Below are 15,322 nucleotides of genomic sequence, written 5' to 3'. Positions count from 1 at the left end.
AAATAGGGATAAAAACAGCACCTAGATGAAATAGCATTTTAAAGAAGCTATTATCTATTACTACTGCTCCTACTACCACCACTAACCATAATGGATAGGGAAAAGAAACTCTCCTTGTTTATTGGGGGAAGTGTCAAGATGTCAGAATCCTAGGAGATTTTTGTCAAAATGAAGAATTATATGATAAGGTATGAGTTTGACCAAAAAAAGTAATATCAGAGAGTAGGCACTGTGGAAAGGAGATAAAATTAAAATTACAAGGCTGCCAGCTAAGAGGATCAATAGAAAAAGAGAGTCAAACTGAGAGCTATGGTCAGTTTAAAGATATGGAAGGGGTTGTTTTTGCCATGAGGTCCCTGAATCTAGGAGTCCTGGTGAAATCCTGATGACATAGGAACCTAAAAGGTTCCAACAAACTTTTGCTGCCAGGAGAGGTTTCTGCTGACTTGCAGTTTTTGGAGTCAGATAATACTGAACTTTTTACCATGGGACTATGAGGGTCTGATGTGATTCTTTCCTTCTATGTTGGAAGATTAGAGGAACTGGAGGAATTAAATCATAACCCCCAAATAACATATAAAGGAATCACACCTACTAGTGTATGAGAGCAGGTTTTATTTCTTCAATTTTTTTTGTTTTGTGTCTTAAATATTTTGGCTATTGAATTTGTTCTTTGTGTGTACTTTTAAATTTTAATTTAATTTAATTTAAATTTAATTTAAATTTAAATTCATTGCTATGGATTTGGGCTATGCTTTCTAAAATGATTACTCAAGACAATCTCCATAGAACCTAGGAAAGGGGGCTCCAGAGTCAGAGTTCTCAGAATTTCTGGGGACCAACTATTGATGGTAAAATGTGTTTGCTAAAGCTTTAACTGTTTGCCTCACAGTGTTGCTATGAAGGAGCTACTTTGTGGACTAGAAAATGCTATATAAATGTGAGTTATTGTCATTATTAATATTATTGTTTACCACTGAGGTGCTTTAAAATATGTATGTATACAACATTCCAGAATTATCAGAACCCTAGGCACAGGCTTTTCTTAACTAACTTCCCCTTATGAAGAATAGTCTATATTCCTTGTAATGGATTGTTGTGTGTGGGAGTAATAAGTAAACCTTTAACACCTGTTGTCTGCAAGCACCTGTAATTGTAATTAGAGAATGCCTCGGGATTGGGAGTGAAAAGGGGCATTTAAATACTTGCTGGGGGTTGAATAACTTTTCATCTTTGTTGCCCACCTCGTCAATTCTTCTGAGTAAAGGATAAGCTAGCCGGCAGGAACCCAACAATTCCTTAGCGTTTAAGTTTGATTTGTATTTACTATCTATAATTAATTGATATTATATAGATGTTTCTTACATGTTTATACGATATCCCATCTTGATTGGAAGCTTTTGGAAAACAGGGAATTAGTACTGTGCAGAGAAATTATTTAAGAAATTCAGGTCAAGAAAACACCTGAGACAACACGGGGAAGGATATATTTCTTTCTAGTAAGCATTGGAATGTCTAATCGGAAAATCCCATCTGTGATTGCCTCTTGCTCACATAAAGCCTGAGCGGACTTGAGACTGAATTAGCTTTTTTGACTGTTCTGGACAAAGGGAGGCAAAAAAGCTAATTCAGTGGAATGTTGGACTGGCTGTGGGTGTTGTAGGGAGATTCTCAAGTCACTTCCCATTTAATTCAGGTTTCACATTGAATCAGGGTGGCATTCAGGATGGCACTTGCATTCCAGTCACTGATCATTTAACGGAGGAAGATGCTCTTGACTTTGCCTTCACATAGTAAGGTTATATAGTGAGGATACTGTGGTACATGGCTTTCCTCATCTCCATCTGGAAAGTCAAGAAGTCAGTAGGATATGGCAATTTGTGAGATGTCAGGCACTCACCAAATCTGAGATACCCCAACTGCATGCATCTCAGGACATTTTATCCCCACTCCCCCAGACTAGAAAGCCCTAATAGGGAAACTAGGACCAATCAGGATGAATAAGAGAGGAATCTGTATCAAGGAATTTGTGTCTGGAAACCGCCACCTCTAGCACAATCAGAAAACCCTGAGATCAAATTCCATCTCTGACATTTATTACCTATGTAACCTTGGACAAGTTATTTAACCTCTCTTAGCCTCAATGGCTAAATGACTGTTCTCATTGGTAAAATATGAATAATAATTGTTGTATTTATTGTATTTAACTCAGGTTTGTTTTTAAGGCTCAGGTGAGATATAATATATTTAAAGTATTATAGATATCGGATATTATTAGTATTACTACCCTGGAACTAAACCCCTCACCTAACAGCTTTAAAGGCATGGCTAGGAGTACCCAAAGATTTCTGTATGCATGCATTGTCCCACCCTTAGTAAATATAAACATGTATCTGTAGTTTGATCAGACAACCACATATTAGACCTCTCTTCCCAATGCCATTTTCACTATATGTATTCTCCTCAAGCATTTATTTTCCAAGGAATGTAAGAAAATGCTTAAAATAAAGGTCATATGCTCAAAAGGAACTTTGACAGAATATGATTTGGTGTTTCTTCTTTTACAGACTCAGTAGTACAACAAGATGTGTGGTCAAATGATGCTAAGATGAAGAGGCAAACTCGAGAGAGAAGAAACTTAGTTCCATCTTCACAACTAAATGCAGACCAAAAAACACCTGAAAAAGTCGCCAAAGACTGGACTGTTCTTTCCCCAACTCAGTCATCTTTACCTCTGTCACCATCTTTTCAAGGAGCAAATGGTTCCCAGGCATTGGGTGAATCCGGTGTACCATCCCTAACATCTACTAGCACAGTGCAACCAAGAAGGGCGTCAGTTAAGTTCAGAGATGAAGACTTTTACTCCTTTTTAGAATTAAATACAGTTAATAATATAGGAGTAAATGAAGACATTGAGGACATTACCCATTTAGAAGAAGAATTTCTACTTGCTGGAATACAACCACCATGTTCTCCTTTTAATAACAGGAATAATGGATTTGGCAGGATATCAGGAACTCAGGTTGAAAACCAGAACTCAGAAGAGGAACTTGAAAATGGCAGGCCTGGTTCATTAAAAAGGAATGAATCTGGTCATCGCTTATTAAGAAAAAGTAATTTGATGGACCCAATGCTTGAGCAGTCCATGTTAGGGCAAAGGCTGCCTCGAGATCATAAAATTTCTGATGGCGATTCCACTAAGGAAAATGACTGTGTTGATGATGAAGGTGAGAAAACCTCATTTAATTCATGGGGTTTGAAAGGTGAAAACAGACAAGATAGTTGTGTTAATGTAGAGAATTTACCTAATGATTTTGGTTTTGTGGAAACTAGGCCTGGGAATCATACTTATAATAGAGACAGACAATCCTGTGGAAACAGTTCTAGGAATTCTTTTGATTGCTTTCCTCCTAATAGGTCAGCAGTACATAGACCATTACTAAATTCATCTTATAACACCCCAAGATCATTGCTCCATTCTGCACAGCGAGCTGAGGTCCAAACAAACTTATCATTGACCCCTGTTGTCCTCCAGGGCTCAGATGCAGAGGGAAACTCAAGGTTTAATGTTCGCCGACCTTTATCACCTATTAGAAGTCGAAATTCATCTGCCAATTCTGAAAACCAAGATACTTCATCACCTATAGCCAGTGCAACTGAATTTCATACCAATGAAATAGAAGAGAAGAATTTAACAAGTCAGTCACCTGAGATTTTACTAAATACTGAAGAGGTCTTACAAAATTCACAAGATGACTCATCCACATTGAATCCCCCCAGCTCTTCTCCATTACAAATGAACTTCAGAGGCCATCTACATATGTCAGAGTCAATACAAGATGAAATACCTTTTACTTTCTTCACAGTGTCTGACTTACCAAACCAGACTGAAGATGAAAATAGAATGGAAGCTTCTAACTCCATGGATGCAAAAGAGAGTCATCAGACAAAGGCAGACCCTGACAAACTGAAGAAACTCCAAGAAAGGTGAGTTTTCATAATTAGATAAATATAATTTTGTCCTAGTTTTTCTAAGATTGTAAAGTTTTGTTTTTTTTTACTAGAGAGTGGTATGGAAATTACAATGCTGTATATTGTTTCATTGATATTTAAGTGATTTTTTGTTAAAAGAGTACTGATTTCATTTTTTTTATCTTGGGATTCATGGGGAGAAATTATTTTAAGTCAGTATTTTAGCAGTTCTGCAGTTCTTCTTCCTGAAATGATAATGTTCTATTTTTTTTTTTAGATTTTTCAAGGCAATGGGGTTAAGTGGCTTGCCCAAGGCCACACAGCTAGGTAATTATTAAGTGTCTGAGGTTAGATTTGAACCCAGGTACTCCTGACTCCAAGGCCGGTGCTCTGTCCACTGCGCCACCTAGCCGCCCCAATAATAATGTTCTGATACATCCTGAAAAAAGACAAAATATTCAGCCTCTATTCAATAGAGTCCTCCTCTTTTAAGAATTTGAACCATTAGGAACTAAGATTTTTTTTATTGAAAAAACTTTTCCCCTAAGAATAGGAGCCATTCAGTTCATGACTTCTGAGTATTAAAACCACAGGACTGAGCATAGATCTGACCAGTTGTAATTCTATATTAGAATTTGAACATTTCAAACAATAAACATTTCTCAAAGTGTTATCACAATTACCTCAATATTTTAAAGTATCTGTACTATTTTAACCATTTCTTACATTTTCATGTGTGCCTTTTTTTCTCAAGTATAGGGGAAAGAGGGTAAGCTCATTATAAGAGCTTATAATTGGTCTTATAGGCAGATTTTAGGATATCTCAATTTTTAAATGTTTAAATGTTCTCAGTTTAAAAATGGTGACTCCTATTTTTCCTGTTCTAAAAAAAAGTTTTGATAATGTTTGTTTTGGCCACTTCCCAATCAGTATTCAAAAGGATAATATCCAAGAGTTTGTTATTTAATAATCTCAAAGAGGGATGTACCTTTAATTACAGTTTGATATAACTTATGCTAGTTTTATTTATGTTATTAAAGTCATTATATAATTTTCTTGGATGTACTTCCTTCACTCTGCATCACTTCATGTTTGTGTTAATTCTTTTTATTTATTGATTGATTGATTGATTGATTGATTTAAGGCAATGGGGTTAAGTGACTTACCCAAGGTCACAGTTAATGTGTGATGTCACATTTGAACTCAGGTCCTCCTGACTCCAGGGCCAGTGCTCTATCCACTGCGCCACCTAGATGCCCCCATGTAATTCTTAAAATGTCATTTCTTATGGTGTCCATTAATTTCAAATGAGGTAGTATATGTAAAATTTTTTGAAAACCCTAAAATGTTATATAAATCTTTGCTATTATTATTAACTATCAGCACTTCATATTATAAAATTTGTTGTAGCATTCCTCATTTGCTGAGCATGTATTTTTGTTGCTAACTGTTGAATATCACAAATAATGGTACATATGGAAACCTTTGTACTTGTTGGGTCTTAACTGTTGAAAATATCCTTAGGCTTTATCTCCTAGTGAGTAAATGTTTATGTATTACTGCATAAATACAAATTGTTCTCCAGAATGCATGAACCAATTCACAATTGTCCCATAGTATTTAGTGTCCCCATCTTTACATAGGTTTATAAAGTGAAAGGTAAAGGGTAAAAAACTGATTTTGGTGTCAGGAGCACCTGGTTTCCAGGCCCATCTCTAATACATCCTACATGTGTGACCATGAGCCTGTCATTTAACAGCTTCAAAGACTATATAGTGGACAAGATGTCTCTGCTAAGGGACAGAATTCCTCACTCAGAGCTTGCTACACTGATACGATCAGCAGATGGCTTAAAAAAAAAATCTTTACCTAACCCCTCCAACTCATTGTCCTCATTTTTTTTAACTTTTAGCATTGTTGCTAGCTTAAGGAATATGAAAGGACATTTCAGATTTAGTTACTTTTGCATTTTATGATTATAATTAATTTTGTTTCTTTTTCTTAAGGTTTTTTGCAAGGTAATGGGGTTAAGTGGTTTGCCCAATGCCACACAGCTAGGTAATTATTAAGTATCTGAGCTCAAATTTCAACTCAGCTGCTCCTGACTCCAAGGGCCATTGCTCTATCCACTGCGCCACCTAACCCCCCCCCCCCCCATTAATTTTGAACAGCATTTCAGTTGGCTGCTGATTGCATTCTTTTGAAAAATGCTCATCTGGGGGGTGGAGGCAAGATGGCAAAAAGAATAGATCCAGTCTTAGGAGCTCTCTGATAAAACTCATAAGCTAAGGACTCTAACTAAACTTTCGAGAGACAGAACCCACAAAGGGACCCAGTGAGGCAGTTCTCCTACTCAAGGTAACCTGGAAAAAAGAGCAGAAAGGCTCTACTCCCTGGGGTCGGAGGGGCGGCCCGCCAGAAGGGCAGCCCGCCAGAGCGAAAGAACTTCAGCCTCCCGGAGGCAGCCCCAAGGCGCTGGGAGTCGTGGCTCACAGCAGCAGGGGAGTCTCCTGAGCTGCACCCCAGGGAACACTGGGCACAAAGTGGGGGAACAGTGGGGGACTTCTGCCAGAGCGAGCACGTGGAGCCCAGCCCTCAGGGCACACAGCGAGCAGCTTGGTCTTTTGGCAGCCCAGACCCCAAAACAGAAGCAGGCAGAGCCCGTAAGCAGGAGCCCCCAGGGCATGAGCCCATTGAACCTAGGGAGGGGAGTGAAGAGAGTCTGCAGAGCTCTGTCCTCTGCCCCTGGAACAGGACTCTGGGCCTCTGACCACATTCAGATCCTGATCCCAGTCTAAGCCCCCCCATAGAAAAGCAGGGCTCAGCCCCATGGCAGAGGGGGGCGCTTATGGTTATTCACAGACCAGGAGGGAGGACAGAGCCTCACACACTGAGACCCTTGTGGGAGTGTCCCAAAAGCTCAGGAAGCACCCCAAAACCAGGCCCAGGATGGGAAAATGAGCAAGCAGAGAAATAAGAGGAAGACTATTGAGAAATATTTTGCAAATGAGCCCAAGAAGGACCAAAATACTCAGTCTGAAGATGAGGAAGCACAAGCTCCTGCATCTAAAGACTCCAAGAAAAACAGAAATTGGGCTCAGGCTATTACAGAGCTCAAAAAAGACTTGGAAAATCAAATGAGGGAGTTGGAAGAAAAACTGGGAAAAGAAAGGAGAGAGATGCAGGAAAAACATGAAAATGAAGTCAGCAGCTTAGTCAAGGAAATCTAAAAAAATGCTGAAGAAAATAGCATGCTAAAAACCAGCTTAGGTCAAATGAATAAAACAGTTCAAAGAGTTATTGAGGAGAAGAATGCTTTAAAAAGCAAAATTGGCCAGATGGAAAAAGAGATAAGAAAACTCTCTGAAGAGAACAAATCCTTCAGACAAAGAATAGAATTCAGGGAGATTGATGAATTTACCAGAAATCAGGACTCAATACTTCAAAACCAAAAAAATGAAAAATTAGAAGAAAATGTGAAATACCTCATTGAAAAAACAACTGATATGGAAAACAGACTTAGGAAAGATAATTTAAAGATTACTGGAATACCTGAAAGTCATGATCAGGAAAAGAGCCTTGACATCATTTTCAAAGAATTACTACAGGAAAATTGCCCTGATATCCTAGAAGCAGAGGGTAAAATAGAAATGGAGAGAGTCCACCGATCCCCCCGAGAAAGATATCCCAAAAAAACCAACCCCTAGGAATATTATAGCCGAGTTCCAGAACTCCCAAGTCAAAGAGAAAATATTACAAGCAGCCAGAAAGACATAGTTCAAATATCGTGGAGCTGCAGTCAGGATCACACAGGACTTAGCAGCAACTACATTGGAAGCTTATAGGGCTTGGAATACAATATACCGGAAGGCAAAAGAGCTTAGAATGCAGCCAAGAATAAACTACCCAGCAAGGCTGAATGTCATCTTCCAGGGAAAAAAGATGGACTTTCAATGAACCAGGGGAATTTCAAATGTTCCTTTTGGAATGGCCAGAGCTGAACAGAAGGTTTGATCTTCAGATACAGGACTCAGGTGAAGCATAGAGAGTGGAGGAGAGGAGGGAAAATATGAGGGACTTAATGAGGATGAACTGCATTATAGAAAAATGATACCAATAATATTCATATGAACCTTCTCAGTTAATGGAGCAGGTAGAGAGAGCTTTTATAGTTGAAGCACAGAAGAAAGCTGAATTCGAAGATAAAATATGGTGTAAAAATGGAGTCAATAGAAAAAAAGGGAAATGGAATGGGAGAAAGAAAAAGGAGAGGGGGAATAGTCCAAGATATTTCACATAATAAGATTTTTTTTGTTACAATGAGCTATTGCAATGATATGGAAGGGGGAGGCAAGGGGGAATGAGGGAACCTTTGCTCTCATCAGAGATGGCTAGGAGAGGAAACAGCAAATATACTCAATGGGGTATAGACATCTGGAGTAAGAAGTAGGGGGAAGCAAGGGGAAGGGGTGGGGATGTGAATAAAGGAGGAGAGGATGGACCATGGGGGGAGAGTGGTCAGATATAACACATTTTCTTTTTTACTTCTTGCAAGGGGCTGGGATTGGAAGGCCTGCCCAGGACCATGGGGCCAGGTGGATTCTGGGCCTAAGGGATGGTATGGGGGCTCGGGGCCTCTTGGCCCCAGGACCAGGGATCTGTCTGCTGCGCCACTCAGCTACCCTACAGCAGAATCAGAGTGAAAGGAGAGAGAAAATATAGTACATGGTAGTGGAGAAATAAGAAAGGAGGGAGTTGTGATCAGCAATGGCAACGGTGGAAAAATATGGAAGCAACTTTTGTGATGGACTTATCATAAAGAATGAGATCCACCCATGACAGAGTTGTTGGTGTTGGAACAAAGACTGAAGCACATTTCTTGTTATTATTATTTGGGGGAGGGTGCAGGGCAAGTGGGGCTGGGTGGCCTGCCTGGGGCCACATAGCAGGGTGATCTTTGTGTGTCTGGGGCTGGATTTGGACCCAGGCGCTCCTGGCTCAAGGGCCAATGCTCTGTCTGCCACCCAGCCACCCCTACTATTATTACTATTTTATTTTATTTTGGGTCTTTTTTTTTCCTTCTTTTTGGTTTTTGGAGGGCAGTGGGGTTGGGGTGGCTTGCATGTCATATGGCTGGGTGATTGTTGGGTTTATAAGGCTGGATATGGACTTGGATGCTCGTGGCTCCAGGGCTGGTGCTTTGTCCATTGCGTCACCTTGACCATACCTACAATTATTACTATTATTTTTTTAATTTTAATTTTTTTCTCTCCCCTTTACTTTTTTCGCCCAAGCAAGTCTATCTATATTCATGGGGGGAGGGGTATTTTGTTTACTTGTAAACAAGAATATTTTATTAATGTAAAAAAACATTTGTACAAAATGAGAATAAAAAATAAATTAAAAATGTTCAGCTTAGACTACTTGTGGCATGGTTTTTAAGGACCTATGTTAATTATGGTCCAGTTTTTATCAAATATTCAATAGTTTTTTCCTAAATTTATTTTTATTCTGATTTTATTACTGTAAAAGCTTTTAAATTTTTATTCTCAAAACTCCCTCTGAACTTTTTCTTCTCCAAGTCTTGCTGTGAGTTCTCCCATAAACCGTAATTATAAGAGTCATAACTTTTTATTCTTCTCTAATTTTGTTATAGCATGACATTTTAGATTTCAGTTGTTTATTTGTTATTTAATTTACTATGAAATTTGAGATACTGAGCTAAACCTGTTATGAACAGACTACTTCCCAGTTTTCTCAACCTATTCTTATTAAATATAATTTATTCTTTGACTAATCTAATACTAATCCTGTGTGCATTTTATTGTGGGGTTTTGTTCATCTATTCAGCTATTCAAGTTTAGCATTCTTTAGCTTGTGCCAGGTGGTTCTGATAGAACTTCTCTATAGTTTGACATCTGGTAGTACAAAACCACCCTTTTTTACTCCTTTTTTTTTCATTTTTTCCCCAAATGAATCTTCTAAATATTATTTTGTCTAATTCTCTTTTTAATTTAATTGGTATAGTACTAAATATGTAGAGTATTGAGTAGTAACATCATTTTTATTATATTGATGAGGTCCAAGCATAGATAATGAATATCTCTTTAATTAATAGGATAATCTTTTATTTTAGGGATAATTATTTTGTAGTAGCATTATTTTTAAAAGACTTATATGTGTCTTGGTAGGTCATTTCACAAATATTTAATCTAGCTTATTTTACATGGAATGTCGTTTTATCTTTCCCCCTATGTTTTTTCCCTAGGTTTTTGTAAGGCAAATGGGGTTAAGTGGCTTGCCCAAGGCCACACAGCTAGGTAATTATTAAGTGTCTGAGGCCAGATTTGAACTCAGGTACTCTTGACTCCAGGGCCGGTGCTCTCTTCACTGCGCCACCTAGCCACTCCTTTCCCCCTCTATTTTTAAAGAAATATAGAGGGAAACTGATAATTTGCATGAATTTATTTTTTAACTTGATACTCTATTGAAGTTCTTAATTATCTTACTTAATTTGGGGCTGATTCTACCTTCTTTGTTTGAATTTTAAAGTTGCTTCACAATTTGAAATTCTAATCTACCTTTTAGTTTCTATATTATTCTTTTCCTCTTATCCTATGATCCTGTTAAACTAATCTTTAGCCATCTACATCTTTACTCTACCTGTCTCTCATGACTGTAATGCACAGCTTCAACACTTCTTCCTCTTAGAATCTTTATTTCAAAATTCATTTTGTATTCATTTTGTATTCATTTTAAAAATATTTTTAGGGGGCAGCTAGGTGGCACAGTGGATAGAGCACTGGCCCTGGAGTCAGGAGTACCTGAGTTCAAATGTGACCTCAGGTACTTGATAATTACCTAAATGTGTAGCCTTGGGCAAGTCACTTAACCCCACTGCCTTGCAAAAACCTAAAAAGAAAAAATTATACACTTAGATATGTACATGCTGTCTTCCCCTTACCCCCAACCCTTAATTGAATTCATATACTTTGAGTGTAGGAACTATTTAGTCTTTACTCCTGTATTCCCAGTACCTAACACAATACCTAGCATATTACTAATTGGGTTTTTCTTTTCCTTTTCTTGGGTTGAGTATCAGGACTATATATATATTTAGGTTTTTGCAAGGCAAGTGGGGTTAAGTGGCTTGCCCAAGGTCCCATAGCTAGGTAATTATTAAGTGTCTGAGGCCGGGTTGAACCCAGGTATTCCTGACTCCAGGGCCAGTGCTCTATCCACTGTGCCACCTAGCCACCCCTCAGGACTATATTTAAATCATGGTAAAAATCTGGCAAAGTGTTTCCTTATTTTTGAGATTACATTATATAATAAAGAGTAATTCTTCAAATATTTGGCAGATTAAATAATACATTCATTTGTACCCTAGGGGTTTTTTTTCCCTTTCTCTTTGGGGTTCATTTATCTCTGCTCTGTTTCTTTTGAAGAGAAGTTCTTTAGATTTTCTTTGTCCTTTTCTGTTAATCTGACCATTTTAGATTCTTATAAATAGTCATTTCATTTAAGTTTTCAGTTTCTTGACATATAATTGGATGTAATAGTTTCCAGCAATTTTATTTGTTTCCTTTTACTTGTGAATTCTTTCTTTCCCTTTTGATAATTGGGTTTTTCCCTCTCTAAAAAAATGAAATTAGCTAATGTTTTATTAATTTTTTTGTTCTTTAAAAAAATCTAATTTTGTATATTTTGACTATCTCTTCTTTGGTTTTCAAATTTTCTTCTCTTTTAGTCACCCAAAGATGAACAATTTATTGCTTTTTCTAAAAATTTGAAATAGTGAGCACATTTATCCAGTCAATATAAGTAATTCAAAGAGAAAATTTTTCCTTTAAAGACTGTCACACCATGCAAATTTTGAGATGTTGCTTCATTATATTATCCTTTTCTTTAATGTAATTATTGTTTCTGTGCTTTGTTCTTTGATTCACTCATTAATTAGAATAACATTATTTTGTCTCCATTTAAGATTGTGTCCTTTGGTCATAATTAACTTTTTGTCATATTATGTTCTATAAATAATACATGCAATATTTCCATTTTTATACATTTGTTTATGAATTTTTAACCCTAGCATCATCACGTTTTATAAAAACACAGAAAAATAGAGTTCTATTGCAATAGTTCTAAAGCTTTATTCCTTAAGCATAGGAATAAAAAGTACTTTCCTGCTTACTAGACTCCTGTATCTCCCTATTGCTTTTAGGATCAAATGCAGATCTTCTTTGACATTTCAGATCCTTCACAGATTAGCTCAAACCAACCTTTCCATTACTTCCTTTCAAACACTATACTTTACATTCTAGTCAATTGCTCTAAGCTGATATTTGATCTTTTAAAAAAATTTTTACTCTGAATTTAAAATGCCAAAAAAAGGGTAACTTCCAAATACACAATTGAATGCAAAAAATAATCTATATGAACCTGTGAATTACCATTCTTACAACACTTAAGTTTTTTTTAATTCTATATTTTACATATTTTTATGCAGAATTTTCCTTTTTTTCCATGAAATACTCCAACTTCTTATTTAATTTCTAATTAACAATGAGTAGTGCTAGGTAATTCTTGCAAGAATTACTTGTTGCCTATTCTGCCTTCTTCTGGCTACTTGTAATATTTTTTTCTTTGACCTGATAGTTCATTTATGAGTTAAATTGGGGATTCGTCTCCTGTAGTGCACTTAGGATTCATCTGATCTTAATTTGCCCCTTTGGGAAGTTTTCTTTTATGATTTACTGAAATATGATTTGTGATTTGTTTTTCTCTAGGAAGTCAATGATTCTTATAGATTCTCTTTAAACTGTCTTCTTTGGCTTGTTGCTTTTTGTAGCTTTTGTTGTAAATTACGTATTTACTTTCAGTTTTCTTAGCTTTCAATTTTGTTAATAATCTTTTCTTCTCTTACTAAACTTTGGACTCTCTTCTCTATTTGTTTCAAGGTGTTCATCATTTTTTATTTATTATTTATATTTATTCTCATTTTGTACAAATTATGTTTTTTATACATTAATAAAATATTCTTGCTTAAGAGTAAACAAAATACCCCTTCCCCATAAATATAGACTCACTTGAGCAATAAGGTAAAGGAGAGAGAAAAAAATTAAAATTAAAAAAATAATTGTAGGTATGGCCAGGTGGTGCAATGGACGGAGCACCAGCCCTGGAGCCACGTGCACCTGAGCCCACATCCAGCCCCGTACACCCAACAATCACCCAGACGTATGACATGCAAGCCACTGGAACCCCACTGGCCTGCAAAAAAAAAAAAAAACAAACCCAAAATAAAATAAAATAGTAATAATAGTAGGGTGTCTGGGTGGTGGAAAGAGCATTGGCCCTTGAACCAGGAGCGCCTGGGTCCAAATCCAGCCCCAGACACACAAAGATCACCCTGCTATGTGGCCCCAGGCAGGCCACCCAGCCCCACTTGCCCTGCACCCTCCCCCAAATAATAATAACAAGAAATGTGCTTCAGTCTTTGTTCCAACACCAACAACTCTGTCATGGGTGGATCTCATTCTTTATGATAAGTCCATCACAAAAGTTGCTTCCATATTTTTCCACCGTTGCCATTGCTGATCACAACTCCCTCCTTTCTTATTTCTCCACTACCATGTACTATATTTTCTCTCTCCTTTCACTCTGATTCTGCTGTAGGGTAGCTGAGTGGCGCAGCAGACAGATCCCTGGTCCTGGGGCCAAGAGGCCCCGAGCCCCCATACCATCCCTTAGGCCCAGAATCCACCTGGCCCCATGGTCCTGGGCAGGCCTTCCAATCCCAGCCCCTTGCAAGAAGTAAAAAAGAAAATGTGTTATATCTGACCACTCTCCCCCCATGGTCCATCCTCTCCTCCATCACTCACATCACCCCCCTTCCCCCTGTCCCCCCCAACCTCCTTCTTAGTCCAGATACCTATACCCCATTGAGTATATATGCTGTTTCCTCTCCTAGCCACCTCTGATGAGAGCGAAGATTCCCTCCCATATCATTGCAATAGCTCATTGTAATAAAGAAAAATCTTATTACATGAAATATCTTGGCCTATTCCCCCTCTCCTTTTTCTTTCTCCCATTACATTTCCCTTTTTTCTATTGACTATATTTTTACACCATATTTTATCTTCGAATTCAGCTTTCTCCTGTACTTCAACTATAAAAGTTCCCTCTATCTGCTCTATTAACTGAGAAGGTTCATATGAGTATTATCAGTGTCATTTTTCTATGCAAGAATACATGCAGTTCATCATCATTAAGTCCCTCATATTTTCCCCTTCTCCTCCACTCTCTGACTCCTGTATCTGAAGATCAAACCTTCTGTTTAGCTCTGGCCATTCAACAGGAACATTTGAAATTCTCCTGGTTCATTGAAAGTCCATCTTTTTCCTTGGAAGAGGACATTCAGGCCTTGCTGGGTAGTTAATTCTCAGTTGTATTCTAAGCTCTTTTGCCTTCTGGTATATTATATTCCAAGCCCTACAAGCTTTTTTTAGGTTTTTGCAAGGCAAATTGGATTAAGTGGCTTGCCCAAGTCCACACAGCTAGGTAATTATTAAGTGTCTGAGACTGGATTTGAACCCAGGTACTCCTGACTCCAGAGCTGGTGCTTTATCCACTGCACCACCTAGCTGCCCCCCCATGAGCTTTTAATGTAGTTGCTGCTAAGTCCTGTGTGATCCTGACTGTAGCTCCATGATATTTGAACTATGTCCTTCTGGCTGCTTGTAATATTTTCTCTTTGAATTGGGAGTTCTGGAATTTGGCTATAATATTCCAAGGGGTTGGGGGGTTTTTTCATTTTTTTTAGGTTTTTTGTAAGGCAAAGGGGGTTAAGTGGCTTGCCCAAGGCCACACAGCTAGGTAATTATTAAGTGTCTAAGACCGGATTTGAACCCAGGTACTCCTGGTTTTAGGGCCAGTGCTTTATCCACTATGCCACCTAGCCGCCCCCTAGGGGTTGGTTTTTTGGGATCTCTTTCTCAGGGGGATCTGTGGGTTCTCTCCATTTCTATTTTACCCTCTGCTTCTAGAATATCAGGGCAATTTTCCTGTAGTAATTCTTTGAAAATGATGTCAAGTCTCTTTTCCTGATCATGACTTTCAGGTATTCCAATAATTTTTAAATTATCTTTCCTAAGTTTGTTTTCCATATCAGTTGTTTTTTCAATGAGATATTTCACATTTTCTTCTAATTTTTCATTTTTTTGGTTTTGAAGTATTGAGTCCTAATTTCTGGTAAATTCATCAATCTCCCTGAATTCTATTCTTTGTCTGAAGGATTTGTCCTCCTCAGAGAGTTTTCTTATCTCTTTTTCCATCTGGCCAATTTTGC

General features: G+C 37.7%; 1 protein-coding gene across 4 annotated transcripts in view; it reads left to right on the top strand.

Annotated features, from left to right (window-relative positions):
* Positions 1 to 15,322, top strand: part of MARCHF10 (membrane associated ring-CH-type finger 10) — a 187,618-nt gene that overhangs the window by 116,984 nt on the left and 55,312 nt on the right. For all 4 annotated transcript variants that reach the window (XM_074224429.1, XM_074224427.1, XM_074224426.1 and 1 more), the window contains one exon: positions 2,568 to 3,987. In XM_074224429.1, coding sequence (XP_074080530.1) covers positions 2,568 to 3,987 — 1,420 coding nt within the window. The remainder of the gene's footprint in view (positions 1 to 2,567; positions 3,988 to 15,322) is intronic.

Source organism: Macrotis lagotis, chromosome 2, assembly GCF_037893015.1.
Source record: "Macrotis lagotis isolate mMagLag1 chromosome 2, bilby.v1.9.chrom.fasta, whole genome shotgun sequence".
Lineage (NCBI taxonomy): Eukaryota > Metazoa > Chordata > Mammalia > Peramelemorphia > Peramelidae > Macrotis > Macrotis lagotis.
This window is presented reverse-complemented; position numbering and strand designations above follow the sequence as displayed.